This window comes from Anastrepha ludens, chromosome 2 (genome assembly GCF_028408465.1).
Source record: "Anastrepha ludens isolate Willacy chromosome 2, idAnaLude1.1, whole genome shotgun sequence".
NCBI lineage: Eukaryota > Metazoa > Arthropoda > Insecta > Diptera > Tephritidae > Anastrepha > Anastrepha ludens.
Window position 1 is genome coordinate 40,977,466 of NC_071498.1, and position 23,708 is coordinate 41,001,173.

Consider the following 23,708-nt stretch of genomic DNA (forward strand, 5'->3'; position numbering starts at 1 on the left):
TGTGACTTTCGACAGTTTGCTCTCCTTCCTCGCACACAACCACAATTTCCACTAAAGCCTAAAATCGGAATAAGGTCCTCAAATCGCTTGCCGGCAGCACTTGGCGCAAAGACAAAGAATTGTTGCTATCGACATTTAAGGCAATTGACCGTCTGGTTCTAAACTATGCTGCGCCTGTCTGGTCGGCTGAAACTATGTAGTGACACGCAGTGGATAAAGCTGCAGACTTGCCAAAACACTGCCATTCGGACAGCGACGGGTTGTCTCCTGATGTCCCCTCTTCAACACCTTCAAAACGAGGCACAGATGCTCCCTGTAATGGAGCAAGCAATTCCTGTTAGGCTGCTACCGCAGGTTTCACCCTTGCAGACACCTCCTCAATCTACTGGACCAGACAGTATTTTAATAGACAATAAACGGCATTCACCGCCACCGAATGCCGTAATCGGAGTCCAACCACCACCTACAGTAGATGAAGAGTTCCAGTTTCCCCGTGAGACCCGCGTAACACTGGCACAGTTACGTTCTGGATATTGCAGAAGTGACCCCAACATACTTACTAAACATATATCCTGCATGTGAAGGCATCCCGCACGACACTAACCACCTTTTCACATGCCCCTTAAAACCCACTTATCTAACACCCCTCTCCCTCTGGACCCATCCTGTCGAAACAGCATGTTTCCTGGGCCTACCTTTAGATGAGCTAGACAAAGACGACCGGTGATATACTCTACATCGACAGGGCGTGCATTACTGTGACAGCAACAACACCAAACGAGCGAGTTATCCCATCAAAACGACTTCTAAACAAAATCAGAAATGACAGATGGCTATGTGACTACGTTTTAATCCTACAGAGGTTGCTGTTATCTAGCACGCAAAGTTTCCAGGCACTTTTATGGTTTTAGGTGTTGTGAGCAACAAACGACATGTCATGCCTCAACACTTCTCTACTCAAGGATATCGGCAGATGAACTCCGCTGCATATATCGAGGTTCTAGAGGCAGTGGTGTAACGCTAAATTTATGGCGTAGGCGGTGATAGTCCATCATTCAGCAAGACTCTGCTGTTTCACACAAAGCGATGACGACAGAAAATGGAAATGGGGGAAAAAGGCCGTGTTAAGTGGCTAACTTATGGCCACTTAATTCGCCAGACCTTAATTTCCTGGATTACTGTGTACGGGGCGTCGTTGAGCGAGAAACCTATAACCATCCTCCTTACATCATTTGTTATTTGAAGACTGCAATTAATACCGTTATGGTCAATATGAATAAGAAAAAGCTTAGTCGGGCATGCAATCGTTTCCGGCCCGTGATCGAGAAGGTTATTTTAGCAAACGATTTTTTTTTTATTTTTATTATGTTTTAATAGATATACCTTCTGCTCAAATATGAACGAGACTGACTTAATAAAACACAAACGGTTAATTATTGTTCAATTTTTATTTTATCTCCTTCAAAGTAATCATCATTGGAGGCGATACACATATGCCAACGTTTTTTCCAATCATCATAGCATTTCTGGAAGGCCAATTCGGTATGGATTTCAGTTCCTTCTTCGAATTCTCTTTTATGACTTCAATTGTCTCAAAATGTTTTCCACGGAGCGGCAACTTGAGTTTGGGAAACAGGAAAAAGTCACATGGAGCCATATCAGGCGAATACGGTGCTTGCGGAACGATATTAACATTATTTTTGTTCAAATGATCGTGAACAACACGTGATGTGTGAGCTGGTGCATTATCGTGATGCAAGAACTATGACTTGTTGCCTCACAATTCCTTCCTTTTAAGACGAATGTTCTCGCGCAAACGCTTTAAAACGTCTAAATAATATTCAGCGTTAACCGATCGGCCTTGCGGAAGGAACTCCGAGTGCACCACACCTTCGTAATCGAAAAAAACAGTCAGCATAACCTTAATTTTTGAGCGACTTTGGCGTGGTTTTTTGGGTTCATGTACGGCCCTCTTTGAACGATTTGTACCACTGGAAAACACGTGCACGCGATAGAGCAGAGTCCCCATAGGTTGTGTGCAACATTTTCAAGGCGTCTGAAGCCGAAATTTTGTTGGAATAACAAAATTTCAAACAAATTCTTTGTTCAACTTGAATTTCCATCGTTAAATTCGAAGAACACACTCGAGCTTGACTTGTTTACAGTAGCACAGAAAACAAACTATGTGACATGTCACGCTGAAATTTGCCATGTAAGCTTATAACAGTCCTACCAAAAAACAAAAAATTTATTTTTGCCATATGTCATCCGCGGACCGTTTTATTGATAAAGTCTCGTTCATATTTGAGCAGAAAGTATACTAAACTCTTGTTGTGTAAACAGTTCCTGAAGTTTCACTGAATTTTGTTCAAAATAAAAGCTAATTAGTTTACTCTCAAATTGTCCTTAATTACCGTACGCACCCTGTATATGGTACTTTTACAATTAGCTCAAAGGCGTATTTTGTACTTGCATTCTTACTGTAGATGCATGCTTTTCGAAATCGGGTTTTTTTTAATGCAATGTAAAAAGTTTATCACTTTAATATTTGTCTGTATTAGTAATATATGATTTTTAAAATTTAAAATAGTTTATTTCCTGGTATGATTAAGTGATTTCAGTTATTGAATTTTCACTGATAATATAACAGTTGTATCCCAAAGTGAATTCCAGGATTCCGGGTTTAGTTTGAAAATATTCCGAAAGGAAAATATGTGAAAATATTCCCGGTATGAAAATATTCCCCTATTATGGTTATTTGTTTTATTTCTAGAAATAAACTTATATTTTCTCTATTCTCAAAACTTTAAAAACGAAATTAATTCCGTAAGCCTTCTACCATTCATTCCTCATTTCCAAGAAACATTTGCCACTACCATACTGCCGCTACACTTCCGTATCCCATCGAAGCGCATGTGTGTCATTAGTGACGTGCGAAATTCACTCACCTCTATATTGCATTCAGAATTTAATTTGAATATTTGTATGCCAACCAATGCATGCGGATGGCTAGGCGTATGAGTATTGTGAGGGCATTCGAAAAGCCTTGCCCACCTGTATCCATTTGTTTCAATACTTGCACATACATACATATGGATATACGCGCATATCTATTAATGAAAATACTTACGAATGCTTGAATGGGTGAATGGGTAACACGTGGCGTTAAACAATTTGTGATAAGCAAACAAAAGAGTGGAAGTATAGCAGAATAGCATTTGAGTAATTTAAAGGAATTGTGCGCTCTTCCGATTTTCCTCAGTGCTTTTGGAAACACAGCCATTGCATTCCATTTTCTTTAAACTACAGCAGTTCCAATTAATTAATGAGAATGTTCTTGCCGTTGCTGCCTTCCGGTTGTACTGCCACTGCCACTGCTATTGCTGTTGATGTTGCTGTTGCTGTTGCTGTTCCTGATGCTGACATTGCCAAATTGTGGAAAGTTGAACGAATGCTGCAACTATATTTGATTAACGAGCATGCAACTTCAGTTGAATTCGTTCATTCTATGAAATGCCAAAGGTGTTGGATCAAAGAAATAAAGGAACAAATGAACAAATGAATGAATGAACGAACACAGATATAGTTTGTAAAGTAAATGAAATGCAACACCTGCGGCGCCAGGCGTACTCGTAAAATAGTAAAATCTTCAAATGATATTCGAATGCACGCTGCGAATTGGCGCCATATATGAAATGCAATAAAAATAAAAAAATGTAAAATTACCTAAATTTAGTGAAGTAGAGTTTTATACACTTAGTGCATGCTTTCGAAAAAATTTCTGTTTTATTGAAGCTTGGCGTGGCCGTTGCGTTAATAACACTTTGCAAGTTAAAAATTCGTGCAAAGGTTTTAAACAATGGGTACGAAAAATATTGGTCGCGCGAAAATCGTTATAACATCAAATTTATTAAAGCTAATCAAATAATTTGTATTTTATTTTTTCTTTATTGAGCGTACTATGTGAAACAAAACACTCATATCATACCTCTTTATTATAAACAAAATGGCGTAATTTGGATTTGACTCCTCTCATTAGGCGATGGATATCAATTTTTCTTACGGTATCTGCTGCTCTCTTTCAATTCCTTTGAAACTGCTGCTCATGTTTTTTCAGTTTTAGCAATTTTCTTTCAACAATTTCTCAATATTTTTCAATGGGTCGCAATTGTGGACAGTTTGGTGGGCTGTGTTCCTTTTGAACAATATTTACTCCGTGATTTTCATACCAGTTCATAGCAAGACAGCTATAATGATGCGATGCTAGATTGGGGCAGAACAGAACTGAACTTTTATGTTGTTTTATGAATGGTAACAAACATTTTTTTAAACAGTTCTTCATATAAATTTTTTAATGAGTTTTACTTTTCATACCAGACTGACAGACGGCTTGCTGAACTAAATATTTGTTAGAGAACATGTCCAACATTTTTAGCATAAAGGGACTACCCCACTCTTCGTTGCAGTATAAAACGCAGCGTCCTGAATCTTTTAAAGCCTGTTTTGACGTATGTTTCATCGTCCATAACCACACAGCCATACACGAGGTGTGTTCAAAAAGTATCACGAATTTTCAATTTTCGCAGGTTACGTATATTCGAATTTCGATTTTTTTGTGGCGATATGTTGGTATTCATGTCTCTCACTCATGCTGGCGAGTTCAATTAATTGTTGACAGACAGTAGTTTTTAAAATAATTTACAGAATGGTTTCTATACAAAGTTTTTATGATGTAAAGTAGAAAACACTCAGTGAAAAATCGGAAATTCAAAGCTTTATTAGGCAGCCACTTTTAATTGCCGAAACTTGGCTCAACTTTTATTGATTATCTTTATTAATTGGCATTAACCTTTAACCGAAAACTGAAAGAAATTAGACCCTTGAACTAACATTTAAAATTGTGCACATACGAGCATGTTTTTTAATAAAATCGAATAACTTAACCGTTTAAGTTTTGGTCCTAATCTCAGGTAACCAAATTACCTAAATAATAATTGCCTTATGTATACCTTTTAATTTTTTTCTTAAATTTTTTTATAATTTTTTTGCTAGCAAATTTGTTTAAATATTGACTTCCTCAGTTGTAAAGCTATTCTGCTACAATTTTGCACCGAACTGTTTTTTAATACTTTGATTTGATTTGATTTTTTTTGAAAATGATCAAAATCAGATCACTTAACATCAGCAAAAAACCCGCCATAGCCGAATGGGTTGGTGCGTGGCTACCTTTCGGAATTCAGAGAGAACGGAGGTTCGAATCTCGGTGAAACACCAAAATGAAGAAACCACCGAGTGTATTTTTGCCATGAAAAAGCTCCTCATAAAAAATATCTGCCGTTCTTAGTCGGCTTGAAACTGTAGGTTCCTCCATTTGTGGAAAGACATCAAGAAATGTCAAATGTTTTAGTGAAATGTCAAAATATATCGCAATATTGAATTTTAATTTGTTAAAAAAATATTTCAAGAACATTTGGATTAAAGCATTGATAACAACATTTCATTTGAAACCCATTATGCAATATTTTATTTAATATGCAATTTGAATAACGTAAAATAAGTGGCAACCCTATATAAATAATCTGATTGAAAACATCTATTAAAGAAGAACTTTTTGTTTGATATTTACATATGTATACATGTACAAACTGTGGGCAAAAAGTAAGGTGAATTTATTTGTCAAACTTCGCGGGATTAAAATTTCGCTCTTCGGAATGAAATTTCGGCTGCGGAAACGTTTAGCATGTTGCAGAAGGCATTTGGTGATTTGACCATGTCGCAGAAAAATGTTTATAAGTGGTACAAAGACTTCAAAGAGGGTCGAGAACGTGTTGATGACTTGGAGCGCTCCGGACGACCATCGACGTCAACAGATGACCAACACGTCAATAAAGTGAAGGAGTTAGTGCTCAAAAATCGTCGGTTGACTGTTAAAGACCTTACTGATATGATCGGAATAAGGGTCGGAAGAAGGATCTGTGAAAACCATTTTGAAAGACCATTTGGGTCTACGAAAAGTCAAATCTCGTTTGGTACCGAAAACTCTCAATTTCTTGGAAAAAAGCCGTCGCGTTGATGTGTGTGAAACAATGCATTCAGACTATTGTCCTGATCATGCATCATTACGGGAGATGAGACTTAGATTTATTCTAAAGGCGAGTCCAGACCGAAAAGAGCACGTCAAAGTCGTTCAAAAATAAAGGTCATGATGACAGTTTTTTTCGATTTTCGTGGTGTGGTGCACTATGAATTCCTTCCACCTCGCCAAACTGTTAATAAGGAATATTATTTGAGCGTTATACGTCGTTTACGTGAAGCAATTCGTCTAAAAAGACCAGAATTATGGGCCAACAACTCTTGGTTTTTGCATCACGATAATGCACCGTCTCACACTGCACTTGTTCTTCGAGTCGATTGAGGAGATAAAAGCTGAATCGAAGAAGGTGCTGATGGCTATACCGGAAATGGACTATTTGGCATGTTACGGGGATTGGAAAAATCGTTGGCATAGATGTATTTCATCAAGAGCAGATTATTTTGAAGGGGATGAAATTGATTTACAAGAAGAAATAAAGATTTTTCAAATTACAACCAAATTCATCTTTCTTTTTGCACACAGTATATATTTATATTGTATTTTAAAATTTTAAATAATTAAATTAATAAAAAAACCTCTTGGAAAAGTAGGTGGTAATATAATAGAACATTTCTAAGTTAAATACAATATTTCAAGCCCGCATTTTCATTTGATACCTATAAACTACTACAGCAGACTATTTCAGACAACCTTTAAGTAAACAGAGCCACATCTATACTATCCTAGCACAGTAGTAGTGCACTGGGTATAATAAATGTAGAGCATTAAATTTTTCAAATATAGGAAATTGAATTAAAATTAAATTAAAAAAATGTGTAAAACGACGAAAAGCAATACGAGTACAAATACTCATAAAAGCAACCACAACTACAACGATTTAGATGCTAACAATGATATGTCGGATGAATTGAGCGCATACAGCTCGGAGGAAGACGAGGTGACATCACGAAAATCGCGAAAAATACAGCCAACTGATGCTGCGGATTACGAGGATGGGGGCGGAATGTAAAAATGTAAATTAATTTGTGTGCAAGTAAATTACAAGTGATATTTTCATATTTGAGCCGTAAGCCCTGGCAGCTAGAGCTCCTTTTTTTTATTGTAAAATAATAATTTATTGTTATTTTCCATATATTAAATTAAATTAATTAAATGTAGAGCACATATAAAAGCTTGACGTGTGTAATGTTTCTCCATTGAATTGTCTCAGGCATTATTCCAAGCGTACTGGAATTTCACCCAAATAAATATGTAAGTGTATATATATTATATCGATACAGGCTGATTGAAAAGTATAGGTATCGCTCTATTAATTAGTAGAGGAATTCAAAATTATACCACCTTTTAGTGTTTCATCTTTCATTGAGCACTGAAAAGATTTTATTTTGATCTGTAATTATGTTATTCTTTGTTTACATTCGTAGTAAAATATTTTACAATAGTGTGAGCCGAATATCGATCACTGAAAAAATAATTTTTTTGGGAAAGTTTTTAATAACCAGAAATTTATAAAATATGGCGAAAGTGTTAAAGTGTTGAGTTTTAAATCTGTTTCTTCCTTTCCAACTGTTCATCGAAGGGTTTAGGAGTTTAAACGGGGTCAAAGAAGAGTTAGAATGGATTACTCATGCTGGTTTCGTTTCTACGAAAGAGTGTCGCCTTTCCACGGTGCACAAATTGTTCAATGTTCAGAAATCTTCTTTATTTTAATTTATTTATTAATAAAAAACGAGGCATGTACATTTTGTACAATACATCTTTTATTTTTTTATTATATATATATTTTTTAACAATACATTTTTTACAATTACATCCTTTACAATGCATCAACTGGTTGAAATTTATTAAATTTAAAAACAAATATTTTTATACAAAGCTAACTTACAACTAACTATGTGTAAATAAAATTAAAAAAAAAAATTAGGGTCTGTCAGACTCACGCACGGTAGAAGTGAAACTTCTAAGTTGGTTGTTCCATGCATGGGAGCCCCGGTTTAGATCTCTCCCCCCTCTCTCGTGTTAAATTCAGGTTTTCATATTTTTTTTTCTATATCACTCCACATAAATTTGTACTATTTATTTTTGTCCTTATTAGCTTCAAATTTGACACTTGGGTGCAGTGTTGCACTTGACGCTGACATTTCTTTGCACTTCCAATGGTATTTTTTGCCTACTTTTGGCGCGTTAATCAATTTGCTTTGATTACCGAAACAGTTGAAATGTCATTTTACAACCTTCTACTTCAACTATCGTCACTCGTTTGGCAAACGCACTCATTGTATCGCTTCGTCTCCTCCATACCTACCATCTATTTACTTCACAGCAGTTTCTTATTGCTTTCCCGCTTACACACATTCAATCGGCGCTTTATCTGATACTCACACACAGCACTCATTTGCACGGGCTATGGCTATCTATAATACCCGTTGTCGGTTGTCGATTGTCGGTTGCCTGCATGTCGCCAGTCTACTTCAATGCTTGCGATGCGAGAGAGCGACAGAGAGAGCGAATAGGCGAGAGTGGGAAGGAGCAGCTGCTCCTTGGCCCCGCCCATTTGACGGATTTCGGTAACGCTCCGAACTTACCGTTTCACTCGCCTATTTTCAATCTGCCTTGGGGCCCCCGACGCGCCTAAAGAAGTTTCACTTCAATAAACTTAGAGATAAACGATTAATAGTAGAAATTAAAAAGATAAAGAAATGGTGACAGATTTTTTTTGATATTTGGAAAGTATTCTGTGAAATTTTCATGCAGATATTCGCAAAATTATAGCTTTTACAGCCCATTAACTAGGTAGAGAACGGTCCATGCGCTTCTGTGCCTCAAATTTTAAACTCATTTATTTAGAAACGACTTTTTTCGGCATGGCAGGGATGAAAAGAAATTCAACTGAATCACTTGAAATTTGAATATGTTGCTCACAATATGTATGGCTATCGTTGAAACTAGAATCATAATTTTATTTAAATAGTTTCCTATTTTTTACACTAAAAAACTAGTGAAAAAGATCCTATTTTACGAACTTTGTGTTCAAAAGCGCGCGATTTTGTAATTTTTTTATTTTTTCGATTTGTTCTACACAGTGCTCCTAAAGCAAGGGCAGGGTTTTTGAAAATGGATCCAAGATTTTCCAACGTAGAGTATTCGTATATGACCTCTAGATTTCAAATTTTCAAACCCCGAAATCGTACCTGATCCTATTTTAAAGATAGAGTAAGTTTACCTGTGGTAAATCTAGTTGAAAGATTTACATTACTTATTTTCAGTTTAAATGTGCATAGGTTCATGTCTACGCCAGATAAAGATCTAGTAGGCCTTGCCAGGCTAGACGTTTATTTGTACATTTCACAATATCTAAAAAGTCACTTGTATTCTAGCAGCCATCATCTCAACAACACAAATACCTGTAATTTAAAATAAACTCACAATCCTAATATAAATCACCTTTGACGCAAACATTTTGGTCCTATTCAACACTAAAAAACTGAAATAATTTTTGTTAAATTACGAATAAAAAAGGCTTTGCAGATATTTTCAAGTAGTGTTTGACTTGTTTAGAATGGTGCAATGGACAATACGAAAGCTTGTTCTCACGATGAAAATAGACGTAAAGTCTGCGGACCTTGCGGTACACAAATTTCTTTTGGCAAAAAAAAACCGAATAAATTTCTTATAAACGAAAAGTATGAAACATTGATAAAGAAATTTATAAACAAAGATTATGATTTAAATAACGAAAAATACCCCCTTAGCATATGCAGAACTTGCTACCTCACACTTTTTGATGCAAGTAACAACATTTTTACAAGACCTTTTCCAGACATGCCAGATTACAATAGTTTGGTTTTACCTAAAAGTACTCGCACACCTATGGACAGTTGTAATTGTTATGTATGTTTAACAGGCAGATATAAAGGTCATGAGAAAGTAGTAAAGGGTAAGGGTTGTAAACGAAATTTCGAAACTAAGATTGATACAACTAATGGTCTTTATGGATCCTCAAATATTGATAAACTTGCAAAGAAAGACAGCCAAAAAAAGGAAAAAACTAATATACAAATATGTAAAAAATGCTTACAAGAAATTGGTAAAGGCAAAAAACATTCATGTAATAATATTCAAGGCAATGCTTTAAAAATAATAGAAAAACTTCCTGATGTCAAGCAAGAAATCGTTGCGTCAACTAATATATTATTAGAACCAAAATTGATTCTGAAGACGATATAAATCGACACATTAAGAATAAGAAAATTGAGTTGAGTACGAAGGGTTCTAAAATGAGAGTTGTTGTTAATCCTAATGAAAAAAAGGACATTACGTTCAGTGAAGAGCGTTTGGATAATTTGCGAGTAAACCTTGGCTTATCCAGTAATAAAATGAAAAGCATTGCTAACTTTTTAAGATCAAATGTTGGAAGAAAGTCAGTACCCGTTGACTATAAGAAGCACATGTCAGAAAAATCGAAACTTTTACAAGATATATATAAAAAAGATAAATACTTTTTTGATTGTGATGATGCAAAAAAAGAAGAAAGACCAGTAGTTTACGCAAATGCGGAAGAACTTTTTGATGCAGTAATTATGGAAAGAAAACTTGAAGGGAATGTTTGTGTTAAAGCAATGGCTGACGGGGGCCGCGGATTTTTTAAAATTTCTTTATCAATATTTCAAGAAAATTCTGATGGTGATGATTTTAATTATGATGATTTAACAATTCATGATAAAAATCAGAGAAGTCTTTATTCTGAGGGAGGTAGCGCAAGTAAGAAAGCAAAATTGATGAGCGTCAAACGAGTTATACTACTATGCATTGTACCTAAGATAAAGGAAACGTATGAAAACGTAAAACTTTTGTTTGACATCACTAAAATAAATAACATTCCCTTCAAGTTCGTTTCGGATTTTAAATTGATGCTTATCATAAATGGCCAACAGACGGCATCTGCAATGTTTCCTTGTCCTTATTGGTTTGTTTCACTTAACGACTTGAAAGAAAACAAGACATCTGGACAGGAAGATGTGCTTTACAATCAATGTAGTTCCAATGCAGATAATTTTGAAAGCAATGTTATCAAACTGAAATCATACGGAGATTTAAGAAACGATTATGAACAGTTCAATCTTGCTGGTGGAAATAAGAAAAACAGCAAAGAGTTTCATAGCACTATTAACCTCCCTCTATTTACCGAAAGTGATGACATCACTGTGTTAGAAAAATGCGTAATTCCTGAATTACACGTGCTAATGGGCTTCGTAAACCATCTGTTTTGGAAAGGTTTAGTACCCCTTTTGGGAAAAGATAAAGCTTTGATATGGCCAAAAAAATTAAAACTTATTTCCAAAAACTACCACGGAGATTGTTTCGAAGGCAATGCATGTAGGAAACTTTTAAAAGAAGCTCACAAACTAAATGATCCTGAGATTTATGAAACTGTGGGATATTTAAAAATCATACCTTTTACCAATGCTTTTGTAATAATGAATAAAGTTGTCGATTGTAGTTTTACATCTGGAAAAGTAGGACCAGAACTAAACGTTCATTTGGATAAGTTAAACAAAGCTTTGATTGCTTTACATGAAATTGAAGACATCTCAGTAACCTTAAAAATTCATGTCTTAAAAACCCACATTATGGAATGTCTTCAATTCATAAAACACAATGATGGTCTAGGATATTGGTCCGAGCAAAGTGGAGAGTCACTCCACCGTGAATTCTCGCAAACTTGGGAGAGATATAAAATAAATACAATCGAAGATGAGTTATACTTAGAGAAGCTTTTTACAGCAGTTGTAGAATTTTCATCACTTAGGGGGCGTCCATAAATTACGTGAGGTGTTTTTTTCAATTTTCTGACCCTCCCTCCCCCCCTGGTGAGATGTCGTGAGATTTTATTCAACCCCCTCCCCCATCCCCCAATCTCACGTGAGATTTTTCAAAATGTGGGTTTCTTATGTAAGCGCGTTGGATTGTTATTGTAAAAAGAAAAAAAATTTGCTTCGTGCTTTTATTTACGACTAGTTAAGACTAGTAATCAATATTGCTGAGAGTTATAAGTGTAATAAAAATTTAACAATAGAAGACTTAAATCGTAAGTACTGCGATTAAAAAAATAATATCTACTCTAATTCAGTCCATGGAGAATCATGCGCGGTTTCAAGAGAGACTATTGGGACCAACATGTCCATATGATTTTCAGTAAAATCATGTGCTCCTTCAACTTCATTCTAATCTAGCCACTCTAAGCCTTTGACGCTTGCGCACAGTAACTCATTAGCTCGTCTTGTGACAATCCGTGAGGGTCGCACTTTGCGGAACATACGCGCTTGCTTAGCTGGTGCAATGTGAGCTGCACTCCTGTGCTCTGCAGCTCTTGTGATAGATGCGAAGTAAATACCGCATGTACTGCAGCATATTTTCTCTAAATCATCACGTATACTTGGGCAATAGAGATCAATAGGCGTGCTGATGAAGGCATTCAGCGGTTGAATCGGTACGAGTATTAGAAATGGAGCAAATGATTTTCCGTCATGTTCTTTAAAGTCCGAAATTGTCAAACGTCAACCTGAGTGATAGGGCGTTCGGCTCATAGTGGCGCGCAAACAACCGACGGGCTACACTGTACCGCAAATTCAGATTAAATTGAGCTATTTGGTATAAAACAAATATGGTGGTTTGACAGTAGTAATGTATAACGTCGAAGTATGAATGAAATTATTTTCTTTCGAACGAATTAGTGAATGATCTTAATCATACTACGATTACGCTTGAGATTAAATCTTAAGCATGTACAATTTTTTTGTTTCAATCAGAAAAAAAATTGCGTGATATTTGCCGAGACCCCCCCTCTCTCCAACGTAAGATTAGATGAGATTTGACTCGACCCCCTCCCCCCCTTAAACATCTCACGTAATTTATGGACGCCCCCTTAATGCATAATCAAAATTTTGATTCCAAGGAGTATCGTTATCGCTCAAGTTTTTATTTAATAATAACATTTAAAAAAATCAAAAAAAAACCAAAAAAAAAATATAAAAAAACAAAAAATCAACCAAAAAAAATTTAAAAAACAAAATGGGACCAGGTTACCACTACGTCCCCGTCGTTGGTCCTGGGTTACGCTGAAAGTGGTTTACATTTAAGTACATACATAAGTAATACATACATTTATCTTTAAAATAGGATCAGGTACGATTTCGGGGTTTGAAAATTTGAAATCTAGAGGTCATATACGAAAACTCTACGTTGGAAAATCTTGGATCCATTTTCAAAAACCCTGCCCTTGCTTTAGGAGCACTGTGTCTAGTTCCGATCATAACTGCACTCTTTCTGATTAAGAATCTTCTTGAATTTTGTGTTTCAGATGAGTACAAGTCTCGAAATCTCTTTTATAATAATAAATACTGTTTTTAAAATAAACAAAAAATTGTATATGCTCAATAAAGGTTGTAATGAACAAAACAGTTGAGATATCGTTTTTTTAATTTTTAATGGAAAAAAATCGTGACGACAATGATGTAACTACCTACACAGTTGGATCAAAATTCGATAACAAAGTTAAACACTTAGCCAATCATTTCGCCTACCTGATTTTAAACTTATAAATTACGTATTTCAATAAAACAAAGTAAACCTTATCTGGGTGCCAGGCCACAGGAACATAGTAGGAAACTCCAAAGCAGATGAACTTGCTAGAATAGGTACAACTTTTGATATCCAGTTGGATAAAACGTTGACCTCTATGTCCATAGCCACTTGTGAATTACTAATAGATAGATTGATGGTTTCCTCAACATGATATATGCAATTCGGCAAAACCTGACTGCATGCGAACTAATATGGCCGAAAGGGAACAGCGGTCACTTAAAAAGCCTATTGAGATTTTATAGAGCAGTTACAAGGAACATAATAGGTGTATTAACTGGTCATTGTTTGATAGGTACTACGCCAAAAGGTTAGCACTTCCATATATACGATATTGGTAGAAGCTGTATTAACATGGACGAAGAGGAAAGAATCAGACACCTCCTATGTGAGCGTGAAGGCTAAGTCAGAAGGAGACATCGCACTCTTGGTAGTGCATTCTAAAACCAACGAAACTTTGCTCGTTTATAAAAGTTACAGAATGGTTTAAAAAGGAGCCTATAGTGTAGGAAGAGTGTCTAAGTGTTTAAGAGTGTCATAACGATAGTCAACCTACCTATCTCAAGAGCTCAGTACGAATTACGCAAGAAATGCCCCATTAGTGCTTTCCCTTCGAGAACTTAACGAGATTTCGAATTTTATTTTGCTTGTCCAAGTACCTATGTGTTTTCAAAATTATTGAACTCAATTTTATTTTAGTGCTTTCTGCACCTTAGTCCTAAGGTATCGTTTTAGTCAGTAAGAACCTTTGTAGTTTATAGACTTTTTTGAAATAAATAGATAAATAAATTTCCCTTTAAAGTTTGCTTAAGTTCCTTAGAACGCCTAGAGCTTAGAAATGCTACGAAATATAAGAATGGATAACTACGTGGAAAAACTGAACACCAACAAATGCATACTAATTTAGTCCAGAAACTTTCTACCCAGTCCTCGTATATAAGTATGTTTGTGTACGCAGACCACCGGCCGCGTAAACTCGTATTTTCATTCCCGTATTTACCAACTTCCGTGTTTGTGAGAAACCCCATCAAAATTCGACACCTTGCACATTTTTTGCTTCTTTCACTTTTTAGTGCTCATATTATCGTTGTTTGGCATATGTGAATTTTTTATACACGGCACAAATCATACAGCTTTTTACGACACTCTCGTTTACATCCCATTCGATTTTATTAGTTTGGCACAATCACGTGTCAATGTCGACAACAGCTGTGGCAATGCAAAAATTCAATAGCAAAAGGAGGGGGACAATAGCAGGGTATAGGTGTGTCATAAAACATATCTTATCAAATGTGGATAAATAAACATGAAAGTGAAAAGTTAACAGGAAACGTGTGTGACCAGTAGATCAACACGTGCAGCGGATATGGGGAGCAAGAATGTGTGTGGTGCAGTCAGGAAAACTGTGGTGTTGCGGCATGAAAAGAAAAACGCAAAAGCCATACAAAATAAAAAGTTAAATTAAAAATTTTGAAATATGAAATTAGTAGAGAATGTATATTAGATTAAAATTTTGCATACAATAGTTGCGGTAATTCAGTGAGTGAAGCGGAATAATTCTTCTTCAGCTATCAGCTGCCACACAGGGGCTTTGCATGCTAAATGCTCACGTGAGAGCTGAATTTATTTGGAATACTTTTGTTAACGAAATGTGAAAATAGCATGTGAAAGCAATTATTATATTTCCACGCAAGTATATACATACATTTATGTAAATATGTATATATGTATATGTGCAGACATGTTTGGCCGTAAGATAAAATAACACGCGAAGGGGGAGTCAATTTTGTGTAAAGAGAAAAAATTACTGAGGAAATGATTTTTTTTAATTTATATATTTATTTATTGCTTACTGATTGTTCTCACAAACTAAACGCTAGTTTAAAAAATTTAAGTTAAAGTTACCTATTTCTAACCTTCGCGATGGCAGACACCTTGCCGTGGTGCGGAGGCTTAGTCGAATCACTAACCAGACCTTACCAATGGATGATAGTGTTGTCACTTGAATACTTTCCAGTATTGAGCGAACGCACTTCATTCCCTTGGTTCGGGCTGCTTTTTGAACGATGACCAAACTCTGCCCTGGGCGGAACAAGGTGTTATACGAGCCGTGCCGAGGTTCAGCCTGGCTGGGGACCCAGACCAAAAATAACCCAGTCTCGAACGGAGTGCTCCGGATACCTGGCGACCTCCGGTTCTATCTAGCCTTACCTGTGCACACGGACCTCTGCACAGGCGGACCTCCCTTGTCCGACACTCGTGGGACCAAAAATGAATACGTCAAATATGAAAAACATTTTTCACAAGGAGGTCGGTCCTTCCAAAAAACCAACAAAGGTGGCTTCGACTACTGCTACAGCCGTGAGCAAGGCAGTGGTCAGACCGCCGATACTAGGATCTAGAGGGGGCCTAAGCGAAAGGGCTGGTCCCAGCACGAGTACTGCAGGAGGCAGCGGGGGGCGAGGAGGCTTGGGTAAACCGGCCTCAAATCAGTCAATGGCAGAAGCTGCGAGGGCAACGCTGCGCAGGACAAATAACCCCCATCCCACCTCAACCTCTTATAGAGGACGGGGGTCGGCACCTGCTTCTAGGATTCACCGGCAGGTTGCCATAGAGGGGCCTAGTACCTCTAGGCAGTTCATAAGCGTAGAACGGGGGGGGGGCGGCTAAACATGTCCGCCCCTCCAAACAAAATTACTACGAAAAGAAGGCGGCCAGCAGGGTCTTATTTAGACTAGGAGAGGTAGCAACAGACCAGCTAACCGAAGACCAGGCTAAATCGCTAGAGTGGGCAAAGGGAGTAATATCCGACTTGGGAAAACCGGCGGATGCTACTCCCAAAAGACAACGGTCTGCAGAGCAGACAATGGAAAGGGCCGCCAAAAGACAGAAGGTGAGGAGGAAGGAGTGATTCCTAAGGAAAAATGGAGGTGGATTAAGGAGGCTATCGCCGAAGTGTACCTCCAGATCCTAGAGGAACACCCCGGACCTCCTCCCCTTTGTCATGACGCAGGCTGGTATCAAGGTAGAGCTAAACTCATCGCCTGCGAAGACACTAGGTCAGCCACGCTCTACAGGTTGGCCGTAAACAAGATAGGAGAGGTTTGGCCGGGTGCCAAACTCGATGCGGTCAGCAAGGACGAAATTCCAAGCAGGCCTCGAGCTCGAGTTTGGATTCCGGCCAAGCCGGCAGAGCCAAGCAAAATTGAGGAAATTTTCAAATCCTGCAACAGAGACCTGCCAACGCATAATTGGAAGGTAGGTAAAATAGAGGAGCCAGTAGAAGGTAGGCGACAGGTGATGCTCATCCTCAATGGAGAATCGCTCGGCCCACTGGCGCAGAAAAATAATGTCGTGAGGTTCGGGTTCGTTGACGCAACCATTCGAATCTATCGCAGCGACGAGCCAGCTTTGAACTCAGATGAGGAGAGTGACAAAGCCAGCTTGCGGAGCGATACTGCAGAAGGGTTGGCCAACAGCCAATGTTCAACCGACTCGGAGAGGCTGACCGGTGTGGGGCCGCTGTTTAACGAAGATGATCTCCTCGCTGACATTGAGGGTGGGGAGATCTCGGAAGAGGACGTCGAGGTCACGATGGTGGAGATGAAACGGACAGATTCTCATGAAGCTGATCCAAATTAATCTCCACCACTCCAAACTTGCGTCCGCGCATCTTTCCGTCCGCTTGGCTGCCGGTGGACTTGACATAGCCCTCATTCAAGAGCCGTGGATATAAGGCAATAAAATCTGCGGACTCGGAGTGAAGGGCTTTAAACTGATTGCCGTACAACACAGAGGTAAGATCCGTAGCTGCATCCTCGCTAAAAACAATATAAATATCTTCTTGCTCCCACAGCTTAGTAGCGGCGACATGGTAGCGGCAAGCATCGAGCTCGGGAAAACCGGTTTTTGGCTAGCCTCCGCCTATATGGCCTATGACAGGGATGCTCCGCCGGACGAAGTCCGTACTCTGGTGCAAGAGGCAGCCCGGAAGAATAAACATTTGGTTGTCTCCTGCGACGCAAATGCTCACAACATCCTGTGGGGAAGCAGCGACACTAACGCTAGAGGTGAGTCACTACTAGACTTTATCTTAGAAAATAGAATTAGTGTTTTGAATATAGGCTCAGAGCCGACTTTTGTTACCATGAACAGAGAGGAAGTTTTGGACATCACTCTGGCTTCCGACATGTTCTCTAATCACATTAAAATATGGCGAGTTTCAAACGAAAATTCGTTCTCAGACCATCGGTATATTGAATTCGAAATCGACACTAAGTCTCCCCAAGTTAGTCAGTTCAGGAATATACGGAAAACTGACTGGGGAGTTTACAATAAAAAATTAAGAGCTCTACTGCCAAAGAAAGCCCCCAAAAACCCCACTACTTGTGGGGAGTTGTATAAACTGGTTAATCAGGTAACTAAAGCAATGAATAGCTCGTTAGCAGCCAGCTGTCCGGTTGTCCGACCCAGAGGGAAGTCTAAACCACCTTGGTGGTCCAAGCAGCTAACCTCGCTACGACAATCCCATACTTCAGAAGCGGCCAGATTAAGAAAAATTCTCTCAAAGACGCCATGCAACCTAGGCTACCTACAAGGTCAAGGGAATACATGGACTACGTCAAGTGAGGAATCATTAGGTCTTCTCCTAGACACACACTTTCCAGGAAACAAGCCGGTGGAACAAAACCATTCCGCCAATAATGAAAGGCAATCCGACCTAGGAAATCTCTTAGTTACAAACTCAAAAATCGAATGGGCTATTAATACTTTTGGTCCTTATAAATCGCCAGGAACGGACGGTATCTACCCCGCTGAACTGCAGCAATCACGGGGCATTGTACTACCGTATATCAAAATTGTCATTAGAAGTTGTCTTAACATGGGCCACATTCCGCTAGGATGGAGGGAGGCAAAAGTCTCCTTCATACCCAAGGCAGGTAGGTCCTCACACACTAACCCTAAAGACTTCAGACCCATTAGTCTAACGTCTTTTCTTCTCAAGATCCTGGAGAGAATAATAGATGAATACATACGGGGAGTCGTGCCTTTAAATAGGCTCTCTTCGGCGCAACATGCCTATACTAAAGGGAAGTCCACAGAAACCGCCTTACACTCACTAGTCGGGTTGGTGGAAAAAAGCTTATCAGACAAAGAGTTTGCATTGGTTGCTTTCGTAGACATAGAAGGCGCCTTCAACAATATAAATGCAAACGCTATAGTAGATTCATTAGAAGATTTTGGAGTTGAACCACATGTCGTAGCCCTGATAGAAGATATACTCATCAAAAGAAAGGTAACGGCTAAATTAGGAAGCACTACTCTAAGCAGAAAGGTCTGCAGGGGCACACCGCAAGGTGGAGTCCTCTCCCCTCTTCTTTGGACTTTGGCAGTAAACTCCCTGTTGCTGACCCTGGAAAGAGGGGGTTGCCACGTCACAGCTTACGCAGATGACGTAGCAATCGCCGTTAAGGGCAAATATCCTAACACGCTTATGGATATTCTGCGCTCTAACATGGCCACGCTTAGAAGCTGGACTGAGAGCAGGGGACTCGATATAAACCCCTCAAAAACTCAAATAATTCTCTTTACAAAGAAACACAGGCTCCCTATAATCTCCCCGCTAACTTTTAAGGGTGTGGAGATTCCTTTGAAAGAGAACGTCAAGTACCTAGGACTCATATTAGACAGGAAACTCACGTGGAAATCTAATATTGAGGAAAGAGTAAAGAAGGCCAACGTTGCATTATACACTTGCAAAAAAGCGGTCGGTATCAAATGGAGACTTACATCCCGTATTACGCACTGGCTCTATACTTCGGTAGTTAGGCCAATCTTAATGTACGGAATACTTGTATGGTGGCCATCTGCTCAAAAGGCGACTTACGTTAAACCATGAGTAAGGTCCAAAGAACAGCTTTTTTGTGCATCTCTGGCGCCTTAAGGACTACTCCAAACAAAGCGCTGGAAGTGCTAATCAACTTACCTGCCCTAAATCTGGTAGGAAAACACGTGGCCGCCGCCTCGGCGCTCAGATTAAAAAGTATGGCGCTATGGAAAGACCGGTGCTTTGGCCACGCTTCCATTTTGCACTCTGTGAATAGTCATAAACAAGAAATAGACTACTCTATCCCTAGACTCACCTTTGAAAGACTCTTCAAGACGAGTATACCGTCAAGAAGGGAGTGGCATACAAGAAGGCCATGGAGAAGGGGGGAATTAAACTTGTATACAGACGGCTCCAAGCTAGACGATAAGGTTGGCTACGGAGTTTTCTCGAAGGAATTATGACTGAAACTATCCGTTCGACTACCGGACTACTGCAGCGTCTATCAGGCAGAGGTATTAGCTATAAAAGAAGTGGCTACATACCTAAATACGCACGCCCTAAGATCGAAGGTTGCACAGGAATGCCGGGCAGCTCTAAATGATATTAGTGACGTATTCAAGGTCAGCCTTATTTGGGTTCCGGGACATAGAGATATTGAGGGAAACTGTAAAGCAGATGAGCTAGCCAGAAAGGGTACCGCTCTCCAACTGCTGAGTGATAAAAGTACCATTGGAATACCCATGGCCACGAGTAAACTAATAATAAAAAACCACTTTATCCAAGAGGCCAATAGGTCATGGAGAAATGAAGATACGTGTCTAACAGCTAGGCTACTATGGCCGCAAATAAACAAGAAAAGAACAAAGGAATTGCTTAGTCTCTCAAGAGACAATATCTCGAAGGTCGTGGCTTGCTTAACCGGTCACTGGCTATTTGGCAGGCATTCCTCGAGGCTAGGAGTCTTCTCCCATGAATATTGCAGAAGTTGCAGAGATGAGAAAGAGGAAGAAACAGTTGAGCACTTCCTCTGCAATTGTCCAGCCCTAGCTAAAATCAGAGCAGGTTGTCTAGGTAAATACTTTTTTAATTCTCTTACAGAACTGTCTGGCGTGGGGTTGGCATCAATACTACGCTTCATAAGAGCCACGAAATGGTTCCACGAAGGAAGATAAACGAGGTTCCCGTGTAGCACAGTGGTATCACAACGGACCTGTAAGGTCTAAGTGAGTTGGTCGTGCAGACCGACTACCACCATAACCTAACCTAACCTACCTATTTCTAAAGTACAGTTTACATCATCAGCATAATTAGTAAATTCATAATTAGTCGGGCGTAAATTTTCAACGAACAACCAATCCCTTTTTGATTCGCCGTATGGGGCTTGAAGCTTAACTTGATTACCGATTTGCGAACAGTTAATATTAGATTAAAAAAAATTTTTTTTTTAAATGCTAACACGATAATAAAATTACTACTAAACTGAAGCAAACGCAATGCTAGCAGCAGAGGCTTTCGACTAGCTGGTGACTTGTGTTGGGTCAGATACGACAGAGTAGGTCGATGTCATTTGGAATTTCATAAAATTGTTTGATATTATCTTCAGTGGCGTCTTTTAAAAGTAGGATAGGATCCCTCTTGTCGAAGTGGTGATGCTTTTGAGAAGCAAGTTCTGGAAGGATACTAGTAGATGATGCTCACCGGATATAGGTTGGCAGAAGTGTCAGGTGCTGGATATACTAATCTGTTATAAGTGTGCTTATGGTGTGTCCAATATGGAGACATGTGTATGGGGTAATGTCGTTGGTGGATACCGATGATGAATAGGCAGGTTTTATTCAGTTGCGGTTAGTGCCCGAATAATGGTGTTTATAATTCCTCCATTTGCGTAGTAACTTTGTTTGCCCCTGTCGATGAATAAATCGGTATATGCCGCTGGATAGGCTGACTTCGGATGTGATTGTTGGTGTGGCGGAAATGACCTTGGCAATTGCGTCTGCAAGTGTGTTACCCTGGATGTCGGAGTGCCAAGGTATCCACATAATTTTGATACTGCTCCGATGGGAAATAAGTGTGTTTTTAATACAATCGATGATGTTGTTTGACTTGTTGTGGTTTTGGATGGCTCGGAAACAAGATAAAATGTCGGAGTAATTATGAGCTTGTCCTTGCTTTTGGCACAGTATTGATTGGTTTGGAATATAGCGGTTGCTTATGCGGTCAAAATCGAGCAGATTGAAAAAAGAAGGCCGCGCGTGATAACTTCCTGAGATATTCGAACTTATAAGATTACACACAAATAAAATTGAAAAATATAGTGTTCTATCTTCTAAACTCTGCAAACCGAGTAATTTACACCCGCCGATATAGTTTGGGAGGCCATTCGGTCATGATAAAGTACGCAAAGTAATTTTAGTATAAATTCTTTGAAATTTTTTAGTTTTATTAGTTCAAGTAACTACGCACTAAGCATATAGCGCTTTAAGAGTAACGGATCAATAAAGTCAAAAGTATTCCGACGCATGAACCCGATAATACTGCAGGCTTTCGACACAACACAGTTCACGTGACAACTAATGACCATTTGGTACATAAGCAAAGATTATTGCAAATTATTTGAGGAACACCAATCAATTAAATTGTTCAGATCAGAATGGAGATCAATGCAATTAGTGGTATTGTGGATCTCAAAAAACAGCTCCACATCATCTGCATACATAAAGCAAACTATGGTTCTGAATTGTTTGGGCAGATCATTAATAAATAATAAAAAGAGAAGTGGGAGATGCGTTCCTTGTGGTATGCCTGAAAAAGCATTTATTGATGTTTGAAATTCCAGTGCATCTGTTTGAACAAAAAGCTTTCTATCGACTGGGAAGTTTTTATGACAATCATCTGAAGGCGGCCCCGACAGGCGAATGACTTTGCACAAAATGATTGTTAAGGCGCTTTGAAACCCAATAATGAGCTCACACTTCTCGCCCATATTGAGTTGTTGAAAAGTGTTGCTGACAGTAAGAGTGACAGCTTAATAGCGAAATTGTGGACTATCTTTTGCGATTGCAGTTCCTCAAATTGCAGCTCGTTGTCTCAGTTTGTCGGATGTTTATTCTTTCATGCGGTAACAAAAATTCCACGCTTTCTCCTGCTTAGAATTATCCTTGAACTCGTGCATCGAAATATGTATACGGCACAAATGCAAGCTACGGTAGCGCAGCCAAAGGTGCGATCATCTTCTCACTTTGACCCGTCCAAAGTCTAGGTGCGTCTGCAAAAATTATAATTTCATTGCGTGCGCTTACAGCCCAAGCTTTGAGTGAGCTTTTAAACCGAAAGCGTGGTAAAGCTCACCTTAAAGTCAATTAAGCCTGAACAACAAATTTGAAGCATAAATAAAGTATCCTCTCCAGCTAACGCAAATATTCTTTGTAGCAATCTAGTTTAATAAATTTTAAAGGGATAGCGGCCGAAAACACGCACGCTGATGCATTAGTTCTACTATCTGTGGAACACTTGCAAGACGCATCGAAAACAGACTATCTGGTTCCCAAGATAGATCTGAACAAATACCCGAGTACCCGATAGAAACGATTGGCCGGCGAGAGTCAAATCAGTTGATAGTGGTCACCATATTTGTACTGACGGCTCAAAGAGCGATAATGGCACTGCATCGGGAGTGTACTCGTTTATCTACAATTATTTTTAAATTGCTTCTTTAGACTCCCAAAGCGGTGTAGCGTCTTCCAAGCTGAGATCTACGATATAGGCAAAACAGTAAACACGATAAGCGTTATGGACTTACCTCCCGGAAAAATTACCATTTTTGTTGATAGTCAAGCAGCGATCAAGACACTGGCCTCAGCGCACATCAACTCAAGATGTGTTAAAAATGTAGGAGGTCTCTGTAGCTTGACCAACAACACCACACTTTGTTGGTTCCCCGGCTACTCTGGAGTGGAGGGATGTGAAAGTGTAGATGAGGGTCCAAAGATAGGTTTCACCTTCAATGAATGGTAGAGGACATAAGTATTCCCGTAAACTGAATCTTAAAAGGACAAAATGTCTGCTTAGATTCAACAGATCGATTACCACCATCCTCACAGGTGTTATAACGGGTCACTGCACTATTGGCATCTTAGCCAGTAG

The 23,708-nt window shown here is 38.8% G+C and overlaps 1 protein-coding gene across 1 annotated transcript in view; it reads left to right on the top strand.

Moving 5' to 3' along the window:
* The first annotated feature begins 17,035 nt into the window (after positions 1-17,035).
* LOC128859328 (putative odorant receptor 85e) overlaps positions 17,036-23,708 on the top strand; it is a 71,500-nt gene continuing 64,827 nt past the window's right edge. Inside the window, 2 exon segments of the mRNA XM_054096311.1 lie at positions 17,036-17,332; positions 17,592-17,805. Coding sequence (XP_053952286.1) covers positions 17,036-17,332; positions 17,592-17,805 — 511 coding nt within the window.